The sequence below is a fragment of the Phalaenopsis equestris genome, unplaced genomic scaffold, assembly GCF_001263595.1.
Source record: "Phalaenopsis equestris unplaced genomic scaffold, ASM126359v1 Scaffold000002, whole genome shotgun sequence".
NCBI classification, from domain to species: domain Eukaryota; kingdom Viridiplantae; phylum Streptophyta; class Magnoliopsida; order Asparagales; family Orchidaceae; genus Phalaenopsis; species Phalaenopsis equestris.
In genome coordinates this window covers 5140959-5157815 of record NW_018164444.1, presented here as the reverse complement: position 1 = coordinate 5157815, position 16857 = coordinate 5140959, and the positions used below count along the sequence as shown (strand labels likewise).

The window sequence follows — 16857 nt, the reverse complement described above, 5'->3', positions numbered from 1 at the left end:
CTCCGGCTGCTCCCGGGGGCGGCGCAGCTGCAGCTGAAAAGCTGAGAATCAGCAGCTGCGCCAAACAGGCCCTTAAACTACAAATATTTTCGTAGTATTAAAATTCAAATCTTTTTGATATTTTTGATATTTTTACATAACATAAATAATTAAAAAGATAACTTGAGTTTATGTAAAAGAAAAGCACTAAATTTGATAAATATCTTTCTCCTTATCATGAATCAGTAATAAGTATAGGAAATATCAGTAATAAGTATAGGAATTCTATTGTGGAAGTATGTAAATTGTGTTGTGCCAAATATGAGCAATTATATTTTTTACCCTTACTAGAGATGTAATAAAAAATATTGTCTAATTTAAAATTTGAATAGTTCTGAAGATCGGTTAGGCATGGAAGATACCAGCTCTCACGCTAGAGTTTCATTGATTCCCTTCATTTGGGGGATAACATCTCGTATCAGAACTTAAAACAATAAACCAAGTTGGGGGGCTTTAAGCTGTCACTTTAAAGTCCTTTAACTCTACACCCTTCAATGATTATTTCTTTATTTATTTGCACTAAATTATATGAATTACATTCTCATTCATACAACCTCATGTGATTTTTTCCAATTGTTGACTGAGACAATACCAGCCCGTCTCTTACATGTTTTCACAACAAATTTTAACATCTGGATAGGCCAAATCAAGAGGTAAATGAAGTTCATGGATTTAAATCATCACAACTTCTTCCAACATTAAAGATAAATACTCTCCACAACTTCCATTCAAAATCTAATTACTTATCATTTTAAGGAGAAAGATAAAGAAAACTACTCAGAATTCGTGGAGAAAACAAAATCACACTTTAGTTTAAAAGTAGAAATCATTGTCAAACGAACAAGAAGTCTCGATTAAAATCAAAAGTAGTTTAAAACAAAAGATAAAAACTTATCTCAAATCCTCCACCAAACTCTTGAAGTAACTTTGAATCTCTTCTCTTTTACAACACTCTTAACTCTCAAAATAAAACTAAAAACACAATGAAAAAGTAAATTTTGTGGTGCCTGAATCTCTCCTCAAGATTCTCCACGATCTTCTTCTCAGGACTCCAGCACTCTCTCCATCTTCAAGCACCCCTCTTCAAGTGTAAAAACTCTCTTATTTTATAAATCTCTAAGAGGTGTCGTGATAACTCTTCAAAATGTGTCTAAATTTGATGTATTCTCCAAAGGATGCATCCTTTCACAAGTCTTTTAATAATGTTTTTGTTCCTAGTGATCATAACCACCCTGTTTAGCCAATAGGTGCCTCAAATATCTCTTCAAAATTCGACCAAATGAAGAAAACAACCAAATAATTACCTCTAGCGCTTAAGCGCAGGGCCTCTGGAACTTAGGCTCAGCCTTCTCTGTTTAACCGGTGCTTAAACGCCGGATCTGACGCTTAGGCGCCAAAACACTTTAACACAATTTTCATATTTTTGCTCCAAAGTTGATCATTTCTAACTTCTTTTAGCATTTTTCACCTTTTTTACTTGTACTTGAAAGAAAAACACACAAATACCTTCCATTAAAGTGCAATATCTCAAAAATATGTATAAAAATGTATCTAAAAACACTATATATTTTAGGTGTATCAGTGGTCGACGATAATTAGGGTTGTAGGAGCAGGATAAATTTGGCAAATCTTCGATGTAGGGACGTGTTGAGCTTCAGTTCCTTCTTTTACAAGCTTTGGTCTTCTTTTGGCTCCATATTTAAATCCCCTCTCAAGAGAGGGTAGGGCTCTATTTATACAGTGTTGAAGAGACATCTCTAAAAATAAGAAAGAAATTCATATCGCTTCATTGAACGACCTAGAGAGATTCCCTAGATTATAAAGTGTCTGTTAAATATTTAAGTGCCCCAATCATATAAAAAAAAAGCAAAGTCGAGCTCGTTGGAAGTTTCACCGAGCCATGCAATTCAACTATAAGCTTCTCATATTTGAAATCTGTTTGATTTTTTAATTATGTACTTAAAGCTTTCAAATAGCTTGAGTTGAGTCATATCATACCAATTTTGGTACCCTTGGGTTTGTCTCGCCAAGTAGGCTTGTTTGACCACAATTTAATGAAATCAAAGTTTTGTATAATTTTTAATCGAAATTTGAATATTCTTTGATTAAAAAGTCACATCGAGCTTCGTGTTGTGCCTTGAGATCCATGCAAGATGATGAAAATTTATTGATAGCGTATCAAACACAAAACTCCATAAGTATTTGAAATTCTTCAATTCATATTTCCTGAAATTACAAAATTAAATGCTTATTAAAAATATTGGAATTTATTAGTGATAGAAATAGTAAGTAAATAAAAAACTAAAGACCCAGAGTCAACATAAATAATTGCACATAATCATCCACTATAAGAAGGTTGGGGACCTATAAAGAAAGAAATCTTGTATATGTTAAAAAAAAGCGACTTAAAGATCATCAAGAAGAACCCCAAGTTTGTATTACTACTCATAACCTCTTGAATAAAAATATTGATTACAACTCCAAATTCAAATCATTGATATAACATATATGAAGAAATGATTGTCACTTTGGAGATATTGTTACTTATCTCATTATTAGTTTGACATTCTTGATCTCTCTACTAACATGTTTTTCAAAACAAACTACCTTTCTGTAATAATAAAACAAAGTTACATCACTATAATGAGGGGAACATATTACTTCACTCTACAAATAATATTCATTAGAGTGAGAGAGAACCACTAATCACATTCACACTAGCCATATTCGCCTAATCCAAACATGAAGCTCTCCTCCTGAAAACGATATATGCTTGAACACCATAAGATTCTCGACAATTACATACTCAAAAGAATAAATAACTCTCAACATAACTTCATAGCAAATCAGACTAACATCATAATTTCACACATGACATAACTTTAAAAGTAGGCGGATAATACTATAATAGTAAAAATATCAATTTTTATACTTTTAAAATAGCATGCACCATGCAAAGTAGTGGGTCGACCGAGTCGGGCAGGCAAGCTCTCTTGGCCTTCCTTTCCTTGAAGCCCTCTTCATTGGCCTCTCCAAGCTCACCAAGAAGCCTCCTCCAAAGCCTCTCCAAGCTCTCCCCAAGAGCTTTTGCTCAACCCTAGTCGAAGCAGAAGAGAGAGAGCCCCCATCAAGGGAAAATGGGAGCCTGACGAAAAATGAGAGGGGGCCTTAGGCTAATCCCCTCCTCCACCATTCGTGTGGTCTGTATGTAACTTTCTTTTCTAATTTTTAATGTACTATAAAAGAAGCAAGTTTATAAATATAAAGTAAAAGTTAGATGTTAGACATGTAAACAGATAGGGGTTGGGTGTTTGGTGTTATGCTCGTAAATGCCCTAAGAAAAAAACTATCATGAGAAGAGGCAATTTCAGTGGCAATAAATATGAAATAGCTACTCATGGGATAATTAATATATAGAATGTATAATTAATAAAAATTAAATAACCTAATCATTATGTGTAATCATATTAAATCAATTTAAATAATAGATTTTTATATGCCAAACATTCAAAATAATTACTATAATATATTAATTATTTATTTTAAATATAATATTTTTATTAATTTTTGTATTATATTAACATAGTGAAAATTTCGAGTGTTTAAAATATTAAATTCATATTTTAAATTAGAATCGTTACATTGTTATATTAAATAGATTCGGTGATTAATAAAAAAAGGTTAAGCCGGTCATATTTTTAATGAGACCGAAATCTTGTTCCTGCTCTTTCGTCCAATAAAACGTAAGCTTTATCCATCCAACGGTCGTGATATAAGGACTTATCTACACGCGGATCACTAATACATCCAACGGTTGAAAGTGCTTTGGCAAAATACTATAAGATGACAGATTCCTGCAGTACCCTAAAGACAGGAACAGAGAAAAGCGAGAGCAAGAGGGATGTCGGGTAGAGGAAAGGGAGGAAAGGGGCTCGGCAAGGGAGGAGCCAAGCGGCACCGAAAGGTTCTGCGTGACAATATTCAGGGAATCACAAAGCCAGCGATTCGCCGCCTAGCTCGCCGTGGCGGTGTGAAGCGTATCAGTGGTCTCATCTACGAAGAAACCCGTGGAGTCCTCAAGATCTTTCTCGAAAATGTCATACGCGATGCTGTCACCTACACGGAGCACGCCCGCCGGAAGACCGTAACCGCCATGGATGTCGTTTATGCGCTCAAGCGCCAGGGTCGTACTCTCTATGGCTTTGGTGGTTAGAGTTTTTGTTTTCAAAGATCTGATTAGGTTCTCCCCATTTCGTGTAATGGATATCATTTTGTGTTAAATTTGTTTGCCTTTTTTATGTTGTTATTCTATCAAATGGATTTCTGAGCAAGAACACTTTCGCTTCATTTCTGACATTTTTCTGTTGATTTTTTTTTTTAAACTCGAGATGCACGAAATCGTGGCATATGGAAGATTTTTTGGCTAAAGAGTTGATCGTCATGTTGCCGGTATTTATTTTTCATTAAGCTATTTGTTATAATTTATAGTACTTGTTGGATTATATATCTCATATAAAAATCAAATCCATTGTGTTAATACTAAATTTATAACACTATTTATGCCAAACAACAGTTAAAACTTTTTTTAGGATTTAATCTAAGGTTGTGCTTAATCCATGTTTACATGATTTAGTAAATCCTACTGAACTAAATCTCTGAAGTTGCCAAGCAGCATCTAATTGTTCTCCTTCCTGCATGCATTTTGTCTGTCTCACTAGCCTTTTTGTTTGTTGTCTCTTTTTCTGTCTGTCCCCTTCAAAACATTGATCTCTTCGCTTCTCTGTTATATGATCCTTTTCCAGATTTTTCATTTTGTTGCAACGAAATCAATATTCTCCCTATCAGGTATGTAATTCATAATGCTTATTCATCATAAAACTTTAGCAAGTAATTAATATTCGGTTTGTTTGTAGTTTAACTGTTTAAATCAAGTTAAATTTTATTTGAATTGCATAATTTTAACAAAATTGTAATTTGTTCTATATTTTAGATCGAAGATTGCAATTGCCATTAGATTGACTAATTTGAAGATCAATCCGATCAAACAATCAAATTCTTACATGACCTGTAACTTTTACAAAATTTATTTTTCATTTAGTTAATCGAATTCTTAACCTTAATTTCTAAGCTTGAGCAGGTTGTCATTTATTGAGTGATTTATGAATTCATTGAATAGCGTTTGTTCGAAACTCCAATTCAAGTGCCTATGATAGAAGTCATTTTAAACATAATTCAACTGTCTAGGATTTTCTAATTTTTCTTTTGGAAGAGTATATTGATGCCTTGTTTGTCAAGATACCCCTATCTTATTGTTATTAATTCCTATTCCTCTTCTATTGAAATGTTTTGAATAAATTTCCAATATTTGACACACGTTGCCTGTATCTTGATTCACCTTTTAAAGTAAAAAATGCTAAAACTTTGAATAAAAGTAATATAGAGATTTGATTTTAGTAAATTTATAATCAAATTGATTGGTTTGACAAAGGCAGACATAATGATCTAAGATTAGTTTAATTTGAGCTAAATTAAGTTCTGATTAAGTCGTTAAATTGTTTATGGAAGTTTTTTTAGATATATTTTGGAAAGTTTGATTGATGTCGAATTTGATGAATTTATAGTTGATAGAAACAACGTAACAAATTGAATTTCATTCCGGTTATTGATTGAGAAGTACAACTTCAAATTATTTTATTTGAGGAAAAAATTGACCTCTAAACTTTTAATTTTATTCTATTAAAATTTTCATGTTGCTTTAAATTAAATTGTCATATCAATGAAAATTTATATTTTTTTGACCAAATGTTTTAGTATAAAAAGTCTCTTTGAGAAGTCAAGCGGTAGACAAGACTTGATGGGATGATATGATATTCGTGGAAGTCATCCAAGAGATAAAACTCAATGGGAAGCTATCGTTCCCCTTGGAAGTCTAGCATAAGTGGCATTACTTGATAGGATGTATGCACAAATATTGGAAGGCATAAACTTATTTTAGAAGGCTACAAGCTTTATAAAACATAAGTACATCAAATATATTGGAAGACTATAAACCTTAAGAGACAGATATATCAAAGATCTCAAAATGTTATAAAGTATGAGGATGCATGGATACATCAAATACCTCAAAAAGAATTGACGCATTTCAAGCTCTTAGAAGGCATAAACTTAAGAATGTACAGACCTCAAAAGATACACATTCAAGTGAATACCAATCTCAGAAAGCATGAGTATGAAAATATACATAATTCTTTTTTATAAAGTTCAAGTGCTCTTTAATTGCATAATTTCACTTGATTGAGAAGTCACAACAACCTTAAACGTAACGTCAAAGACATACAAATAGACACATCATCGTAATATACAAATGTTAAATCAAACAATTGAAAAATTACAAAGATACATGTATGAGGGGTATAATAAATGACCTCATTTTCGAGAGTGGAATTAGCTCACATTCCCAAATTGTAGTACTAGATATTGCCACTATAAAACTAATACAATTTGAATCAATTTCTAATATCCAACATGAATCTCGAGATGTTGCACAGATCATGATACACCTTTTTAGGCAAGATATTTAAATTTTGATTAAAAATCATCTAAAACTCCAATTTTAACAAACTTACAGTCAAATTTACCAACTTGACGATAAAGACTAATAAAAACAAATTCGTTTAATCTGAGTTAAATCATGCCCCAATCAAGCCATTAAGCCTATTTTGGAAGCTTTTTGAACACATTTGAGAGGTCTAATAGACGTCGAATCTGACGAATTCAAATTTTATCATTTGAATCGAGCGTCTCTACAAGACGATCCAACGAGCCTAAATTTGCTTAATTCTGATATCCTTAATGTACTCAAATGCTCATCAAACGTCGTATGATCAAATGAAACTCTCTGGATAGTTCGATTAAAGCGATTTAGATTCCATCATTAATTACGACCGTGACTTTATAAATAGAAGCCTCACCCCTCTATTGGGAGGGGAGGAAAGTTTGAAGCTTGGGGAAGAGCTTGAAGTTTTGAGAATAAGGTGAAGTCCAGCACCACTCGTGTCACCGCTCAACGCCTTCAATCACTACTTGTGAGCCACCACCGATCATTGTCAATTGTTGCCCATTCCTTGCAAGAAGTTCATCAACACGTTGATGTTATAATTCAAAAGACTTTATAGCGTTTTCTCACATGTGAGACACAAGATCTCTATAATCAACTTATAATAAATTTTTACAATTAAGCTAGAGCTCATGATTTTTTTTACAGGTTTTGCATGTAAAAAAATTTTGTTATCACCACTAATTATTTTTTTTTATCCGAATGTGTACTGAATTTTCGTGCTATGCTAAATTGATAATCCATTACTCTTAACATCACAATGATAATCCATTTTCTAGAAAGCATCAACTATAATAATAATATTGAGTTGTTTTTTATTCACTACCAAGATGAATTCTCGTCATGTTGAGACATACTAATTTGTTGAGCTTGAAGATGAATAATCGGCCTTATTCTAAGTGTTAAATAGGTATGTGCACATTGATTGAGTGGTCCGTATGTAAATTTTTCTCTTTTCTTTTCTAAAATAACGTACAATTTGAAACTTTTCAAGCTTTAGGGTCTGTTTAGGGCAGCTTATAAGTGCGGCGGCATTTTTAAAACCGTTTGATTTGTGCGTTTTTGAAAACGTTATCTGCCGCATTTATGTTTTTTACACTAAACGCAGACCTCGAGTTGACCCCCGCGTTCAACCCGCTGGCCATATTTCAAGATAAACTGCTTATCCTGAAACGCACAAGCTGTTTTAAACATACCCTAAGAAGTTAAGCTATAATACCTTCACAATGCATTTCTACGTAAAGCACCTCTTGCCAAACTTTAATTATTATTAATTACCTTCAAATTAACGTCCAGATACGATCTCCTCATGAATAAAAAAATTAATTAACAAATTAAAAATATTATTTATATTAAAATATTAAGTTAAAAAAATTAAAAAAAAAGTAACTAGTAAAAAAAAGTTTTAGGCAAACAAACAATTATTAATTGTTTTTTCAATTAGTCAGTGAAATTTTGATATTTTTTTATTTATTCAAACTTTTTTTTTTCAAAAATTTTACATTTTATATAAAGAAATATCTAAAACTTTAAAATTCTAAAATAAAAGTAAAAATATTCTTTAATCTTAGTCTTTTTTATTAAATAAAATAATGAGCAACTTTTTTGAAAAAAATAAAGTTTAAAATTTTAAAATAAAAGTGTAAATACTTAAAAAATATGTTCTATATTTTAATAATTATTTTATTAAATTTTCATATTTTTAAAAATGATTAACACTACTTTCCCAAAAGTTAATCATTTCTATAAAGAAAATAACTATAATTTTAAATTTTGAAGGAAAAAAAAACCCTTACTTCTTTTTAATTATTTTTGATAAATACCGTTTTAATTAAAATTAATATGGAGATCCACCATATTAGTAGGGTAAAATAAAATATATTAGTGAAGCATCTCCTCCATTATTAAGACCTATGTATATTAGTGAAATTACTAATCTAAATTGTTAGCACTTGTGACTAAAAAATAAAACTAGTAAAATTACATTATTACAAACTTATAGTCAAATATATACATGCCACCCAAACCTAAATAATTTTTTTTGTATAAATAATATTTGAATTACAACAAATAGATTATGAATTAATTTCGGCAAAAAAATTTTACAAGAGGATCAAACATCACTTCAGTCGAGAGGCGCCATGGTCGAGCAAACCTCCTACACAAAAACTCCTCTTTAAGATTTAAAGAGACTCATTGATCTGACTTGGCATGCGCCTTAAAGAGCATGTATTTCTCCCGAACATTTAACAGTGCATGGCGAATATCCTCTACCTCCTTACAAGCCAAAAACTCACACATTTCCTCAACTTGCCAGATCCATACCGACCAAGTTGAGGAACTTTTAATTTTGCCCACACGTCGAGCCATTGGATGTCTGGAACCCATCAAGAGTTTCCTCGCATATCTCAAAAGGATTATTAGGGTGATCAATTTCCCCATTGTAGCCATCCTTGCTCGAGAGCTAACCACCTTCACCCAGCACTTGGCCCACGATCATTAGCGCCCCATTCAGACCCTCCTCTAGATCTATTGAGCGAGATTATTGCACCAAGAATCAACGTAGAAGAAAAAAAACTTGAAAAATCAAACAAGCAAATGCCCTTTGTACCCAAATATCTAATTCAACTGAGATATCATAAATGATATGACAGGCTCACAAGCAAGGACCGGTGAAACTGATAGAACCTCAAAAGATTTTTGAGTATCTTGGTTAGTCAGAAGGTCTTGATCTGCAACAAAAGCTTGAGGTCTAACCGATCTATTGAGCATTCCTTTGTGCTATGCCGAAGATCGAATCATACGACCCAACCTTATCTGACAATGGGAACACAATGTTATTCATCTTTAAGACAACCTTCTTCCTCACCTCACACACTACTCAATTTCGCCTTCTAGTTTTTTAAAGAATCAAACTCTTGGCGGAAATATCAACCCAAGACTTCAATAGTTTTCCATCACAACACCTAAAAACTGAAATCTGCCTGACACAAAGAAATAAAGACTCAGAGCAAATTAGGAATGTAAATGAGTCTCATCACACCCTATTTAGAAATCAAACACACTAAAATGAAGGAAGTCCAATAATTAAATCATTAATTAAAATTAAATGTGATCTATTTTTGCATTAAATTCTCTTATTTGTACTAATATATATATATATAATATGAAAAAATATAACCCACATATTTATAAGGGGAGAGCATATGAATACCGATATTTTAGCAACAAATCTAATATATTTAAACATATTTCTGTGTGCATTGATTTTCTTTAGGAAGGGAGTGTGCACGAGTTGTCTATTTCAAGAAGACGATGTATTTAACCAGTTGCATTTTTTTTACATTGATGTATTTTTCTTTTCTATTTCTATAATTTCTATAATAGAAATAGAAACAAAAGGTGCACAATCTCGACAAATTAAATTATATATACGATATATATATAATTTGTTTGCACTAATCTTAAAAAGATCTAACTGTCCAAGGGATAGAGTACAATTGATGATCCACTACAAGGAGGACGTGAGGTCCACGTGGCCAAACAAGCAACAACATGCTAATCAAGTCAATTAGGCTAAAAACGGCAGAGCCCCTTAGACCTCTTATAAACCGGGGTAAAAATGCATACCTCTTATAAATCGGGGTAAAAATGTATATTTCCATTATACTCTTAACTTGTATAAATAAGAGAAATATTTTATGAAGAATAGACACTAATTAATTCTATTTATTAGTATTCATCGCTTTACCGAGAAAATATTATGTCAGGAATTCTGATGCAATTTCATATGTGGGTGATAGTAATTAAATAGTTTCAGTAATTAGGTGTTGTTGGTAATATTATTGTGTTATTTTAATAACATTACAATACTTAGGTCATCTAGATGTAATATTTTTTCCTGTCCTACTCTCTCATAATTTGTTGTAATCCTTCAGCGTGAATCCCAGACAATTTCTGATTAAACACTGATTCTGCAGATTTATAAATTTTAGAATTTAAGCTCTCAAAATTTGGCTTAGATTCAACATTTAGGATTTACTAAACCCAGCAGCAAAATGAATTTAACGGATTTACTAAACCCGACTAACCCTAAATCCTACTTGCAGCCAAAACCTACTTCTACAAAACTGAGAGGACACGAATTTTCAACGTTAATCATCCATGGCGTTCAATATTTATATTTTCTTGATGCTAAACATATTTCTATAAAAAAAGAAAGCACACCAAAGAAGAAGACGATGGAATTTTCAGTTTTTAGGGCGGGAAAACTAAAAATGTACTAATGCTTACTAGAGCCGCATCAGAGAAGAAGAAGAAAGTGTAATCTCTCCCAAACTTCTCAGCGAATCTGAAGAGCAAAAGCTTTGCTTTGATTTGCGAGCAAAACAACACCTCCTTCGCCATCTCCAACCGGCCAAGGGGCTGCCTGAATTTTTGCTCAATAAACCTCATTTCCAATATTAAAATTAAATAAAATATCTACAAAGTTGCTTCGAAATTGAAATAAAAACGATGAGAAATAATCAAATCGAGCAAAACAGAGCAAAGCAGGACAAAACCACAGCTCAAAACCTATATCGAAATAGAAATCGGAAAAAGAAAACTTATGTTCTGAATCGAAGAAGGTCGGGGAAGGATTATATAGCCGAGGAAGATAACGCCAGGCAAACCCTAGCGGCAGATGAGGCTCTGGTTAAATGTCAAAACTACCCTAATCTTATCCTACGGCTGTAAAAGCCGGTGAATCTTAAAACATGTACTTGACAATCTAATCCTACGTCTGTAAAAGCTGATGACAAACGCTATCGTTGTATCCGTCGGACTTTTACACCTGAGAGCACAATCGGGGCCGTAGGATTAGAGTACATATCACATAATTCTTATATATTTACATTTTTAATATCCAATTTTCATATATATATATATATATATATATAATTTTTGAATCTTTAATATCACATTAAAAGATATTAAATTATTTATATTTTAAAAATAAAAATACTTCTTTTATTTTGCATAGTTTTATGACACTAAAGTGTTGTAATTGTATATATAAAATTTGTAGATGCTAGATATGTAAATACATAAAAATTAAGTGGTATGTATGTAAATTCTACCACCATACCCCAACAAAAGATTGCCCTAAACAGACTCTATATGAGAATTTTAAACAAGCTATAACATATTTCATTTATCAAACCAAGTGCTAAATTGAAAAATATGAGAATTATAAACATACACCACAAATTAATCTTTTTAAATATATAAAACCTTCGCAATATTATATGACTATGAAATTAACAAAAAATGACATTCGCACCTCATTATTTACAACAGCAATATTTCCTCTAGTACTGTACAAATGCTATGTTGAAAAACAGAAGGCGAGACTTTTGAATTTACATTCTTTACCCTTGTTTCAACCTCAGTGCATGCCCACTTTTCTATATTTGATTTATTTTTGTATGAACGCAAATATACAGCATATTTCACCCATCTCAAAGCAAACTAAATAATTTAAAACTCATCCTCACTAAAATTTGGGCTAGCATGAATTACACATGATAATGCAAGGCAATTAATTTACGGGAGATGACGAATCCTTGAACCATAAAAGCAATGAATTCAAATAATTATAAAAAGTATGGGGGCATAGTTGTAAAAGATGTACAGTGAATGACAGCTTCACCTGTTCATACTGAAGCAACAATATCCTTCAATTTTAGCCGCAGCTTGATGTTAGAGGCTTGCACAAGAATCTCTCCTTTGGAAGCCAACACTTCCAAAACCACTGCCTCCTTGCCTAATGAGGGCACAACAATTGTCTCCCCCAACTCAGGGATTCTGAGCAGCTTATCTGATAGGCAGAAAAAAGGAGCAAGGAAATGCAAATTAGCGGTAGGGTCTGCATTCGGTCGGTTTGGTTGATGGATTTGTCGAACAAATTGAACCAAACCAAATTATAGGTGAAATCAAATTGATGAAATCATAAGTAAAATGGAATTGTAATATAGTTTGGTTTTCAATTCGGCTTTGACTAGACCGAATTATGAGGGAAAAAAAAAAAGATTTCATTTCGATAATGCCAAGATCAAAATTAAATTAAAATATAAGGAGAAAATGAGAAACAAAACATATATATGATAAAAACATTTTGATTGGCTTTGATAATATTCCTTTGAAAAAATATTTGAGTTAAGAGACACATAGATGAAGCCTTTATGCACGTTTATTGAGCACTTTATAGATAACATAAAAAAATTTGAAATGGTTGGGCATAATACTTACCATGAGAAGTTCTGCCGATGTCTGGACCTTTTGTTTGCCCTACAGAACGGTTAGATGATGCAATCAAGTTGGGTTTTTGTTTTCGGTCTTCAATATTCTTCTCTACGGCAGTTTCACGATGTTGCTGCAATTTTGTATGGATAATTGAGCGTGCCACTGCAGCGAATTCTGAAACTGAGTTTGCCTTCCTTTTTATCTGAATACTGCTGTGCATAGTGATCCTTTCTCTTGCCATCAACAAATCTTGATGAAGCCGTCTAGATAACCTATATGAAAAAAAATAATGATCAAAACAGATAAAAAAAAGATAAATCAACGATGATTTTGGAAAAGGGAATAAAAGAAAAAAAAAGGATTTGGATTTAAATGCCAAAATAAAATAGGGAGATTTACATACCTACCACCCAATTTCTACGAATTAACATATCAACCACTCAAACTTCAATTTTTAGGTACATACCACCCAACTTATGCCAAAAGCATAAAAATCAGGTTGTCTGTATGTAAATATTGAAGTTTGAGAAATTGATATGTTAATACATAGGAATTGGGCGGTAGGTATGTAAAGGCCAATGAAACCTAAAATTACAGAATACTGACATGAAAATTAAATAGTGCAAAGCGAATAAGACAAACATAGAACTATACCTGAAAAAAATTTACGGGGGATCAACGAACTTACATGCGTGTAAGAGCAAAACATCCTGTAGTTGAGTAGTTTGCCCACAAATATGAACAAAATTTCCTCCCTGACACTCAGAATTCTCTCAAACGCTCCTAAGCAAGTGAAAACTCCGATGAATTGAAATGCAGGAAATAAACTAAGGGCTCCAATTTAAAAATGGAAAATTGATTCCCTATGGGGCCCACTATACTAAATGACAATTACAGGACAAAGCTGATACCGGAATCAGTATGGAAATAAGGTGAAGAGAAGCAATACAATCACTGGTAATTTTACAGGAGCTAAAAATTAAACCAAAACAACCAACTGAAATGAAATAGCAATAGAAAGTACTAGAGCATAGGGTGTAGGTTGTGTCGGTTAGGATTTGGAACTCCGGAATAATGGCAAGGAGATGGCTAGAAGATGGAAACAACAAGACAGTTGTTTCCAAGGAGTCCGGACAACAAAGAAGTAGCAAGAACAGCTGCAGGAGGGCTGTCTAGGGTGTCAAGAGTGTTTGCTTGTAACTCCTTTCAAATTTCAATAATAATGTTCGCATTTCTATTGTAGTTTGGGTTAACTTCAATATTATTTGTCATCATAGCTAGCCTAACCCTAGTTCTATCCTAGGATTTCCTAGCATCCGAACCTACCCAAGCCACCTCCACCAAAAATTTTCCTTCATAACACCCACCAACCATAGCTAAATTTTGACCTAACCCTAAATTCCCTTTGCTAATTTTCAAAATCAGCAATCCCAAAAAAAATTTTCTACACCTTCAATTAGTCTCATACACCCTCTTTTACCTCCAAATCCTAGACCGTAGCCATGCCATCAAAGAGATACAAAGAGATCTATCATCTCTAACAGAGAATTGCAGAGATGGATGATGAAACCGAGGGGGGATTACGCTCGATAGTGAGGCAGACATCCACAGTTGAAGACACCAACAAAAGCACACCTCAAGGAGTTGAGAAATTTGGTTTGGATGAGGATAGTGCCGCCTCGATGAGAAGAGCCTGAGAAAAGTAGCGCACTGCTGCAATCCCCATCAAATAATGCCACAGATTTGGGCGGACACATCGCTTGTAGCTGCCTGAAGAGCCGAGTTGCATATTTTATTGAGTAGGGTGTCGTGGAGGAATTCGGCGACGAGGAGACAACAGAGGAATAAGGTGAGGTATATCATCTTCTACTGGACGAAGGAGAGACGCTCGTGATTCGAAGGGTCCTATAGACCGAGGATATAAGGGATCCATAGTGGCTTCACCAAAATATATTCCACACTCGCTGTACTATGAACGGAAAGGCATGCAGTCTCATTGTTGATGAAGAGAGCAAAAAGAATGTGACATCTAAGCAGATGGATGAGAAATTAGGTCTCATGACTTGGAGGTACTCCTAGCCATATTCTCTAATGCAGCCAAAGGAGAACAGGGTCAGTATTGACCGGAGGTACCTAACGGAGTTTTGTTGGGGAGATGGTGGCAATTTGACCGTAGAACTCAACATCACAGATTCAGAAACATATATTCCTTCACAAAAAATGGACTAGTTATGGTGACAACATAAGAAGATAGGACTGAGACATGAGCTCCAAACAATCTATATCTTACCACCATGGCCACCACCGTTCAGAGCAGTTAAGGCTATTCTCACTTCAGATTGGGTTGAGTTGACCGTGAATTACTTTGGAAGTATTCAGCATAATAGGGGAGACACGCAGGCCCAGTTTAATTCAGTAGTAGATCCCTAGAGGAGTGAATCAATATGGAAGTATGCTTGTAAGCAGAGAAAAATCCTCATGTGCATTGGGCGGCAGTACAATCGACAGCGGGATCCAGATGCGGCTAAGTCAGCAGACAAAGAACTAGAAGCTTCGACGGATGAAATTGAAGCTCCCCCATCCCCGAGAGACTAAAGCGGGGCTTAGGGGACTGGCTAAACTGACCGATTGGTTCAGTAGAGAGTGTCCCAATACCGGTAGGAGGCTAGACCGGTCAGTCTCTCGCTCCCAGAAGGCGAGAAGTACGACCAAAGGCCTCCTAGCCCTTTTTGTTTGCTGCTTCTCCCCCCTTCCTTTTTTGGTTGCCGCCCAAAGGGGAAGCCTCTATTTGTTATTTTATTTCCTAACTATTATATATTTGTGTTTCTGCATGCTTAAGGTTAGCTTTTGATTAATTCTATATTTTAGATTTATGTCCAAGCCAGCAGTCAAGGTTGTTTTCCCTTCTAGGGTTATATTCAAAGGCAAGGAGATAGTCTGGCTGTAACTCACCCGACTGGTGATTTTCTCCAATAGTTCGACGGGTGCTCCACCTGTAAGTCGATCTCGCAGAGATATTTATCTTCCCCAACTCCCCTCCGCGGTCCCCCTTCCCTCGTTTCCCTGCTGCCATCCCTTTCCCCCACTTCCTGCTGCCTTCGCCACTCCTACAACACCCATACCCATTGCAGCGAGGCGTCCCCCCCTTTTTTCCCCTTCCGATCTGTTGTCGTGAGTCCTCTAGCCTCCCAGCCCGCTACCTCCACCCCTTCCTTGCCATCCTGCTGCAACCGCCCTCATCCCAATTGACTAATGCTGCAGCCACGCCATTCTAGGCCCTAGCTGCAACTGTAAACCCCAAAAAACCCCTCTACCCGTTGTCCCGCCGCCATTCTCCACTTTCACCATCATAAGGTGTCTTTTTAAATTGTGTGTTGTTATTTACTGATTGTCAAAATTTTTTATTCGTAATCTCTTTCAAATTTCAACAATAATATTCGCATTTCTATTGTGGTTTGGGTTAACTCCGGTATGAAGATTACTCTTAATTGGTGATATATATCAAATGATTAATTCATCAGATCTAAAATTTTCAAAAAAGGGTAAATATCTAAATATGAAGTCTGTGTTCCTTGAGAGTTCAATTCATACGCATTGATTGTTTGTTTTTAATTCCTAGTGAATTTCAAGTGTAAATGTATATCCATGATGTCGGAATATACATAAAAAAGCCGTGTTCTCTAGTATTTCAAAAGCTTGTTGGATACAACTTACCATTGCATGATTATGAATTGCTATTTCCACAAAATTTTAATGCAGTATTCCCCATTTAACTTTTTCCAAACTATCCTGCCGACCTCCATAGATGATTCCACAAGTCGCTGATCATATGTGACGACCATGCAGAAAAGCAAATATTTTCATAAAAAATTGACTTAATGTCTTGAATCCATTACTCATTTAGCTAAATGAACCAT

At 34.2% G+C, this 16857-nt stretch overlaps 2 protein-coding genes across 4 annotated transcripts in view; one reads left to right on the top strand and one right to left on the bottom strand.

Moving 5' to 3' along the window:
- Positions 1-3908: 3908 nt before the first annotated feature.
- LOC110025766 (histone H4) lies at positions 3909-4386 on the top strand. Its single transcript, XM_020726419.1, has one exon. It carries the CDS (start codon positions 3941-3943, stop codon positions 4250-4252), a length of 312 nt encoding a protein of 103 aa, XP_020582078.1. The 5' UTR covers positions 3909-3940; the 3' UTR covers positions 4253-4386.
- A 6543-nt stretch (positions 4387-10929) lies between these two features.
- The window catches only part of LOC110025737 (endonuclease MutS2), a 94639-nt gene continuing 88711 nt past the window's right edge, over positions 10930-16857 (bottom strand). Inside the window, exons 19-21 of one of the 3 annotated variants that reach the window (XM_020726372.1) lie at positions 12947-13212; positions 12348-12515; positions 10930-11084 (exon numbers count right to left, since the gene is read on the bottom strand). In XM_020726372.1, coding sequence (XP_020582031.1) covers positions 12352-12515; positions 12947-13212 — 430 coding nt within the window. In that variant the 3' untranslated portion in view covers positions 10930-11084; positions 12348-12351. Of the gene's footprint in view, positions 11085-11923; positions 12516-12946; positions 13213-16857 lie in introns of those variants that run through there. The other 2 variants (XM_020726379.1, XM_020726387.1) reach the window with 2 other exon arrangements.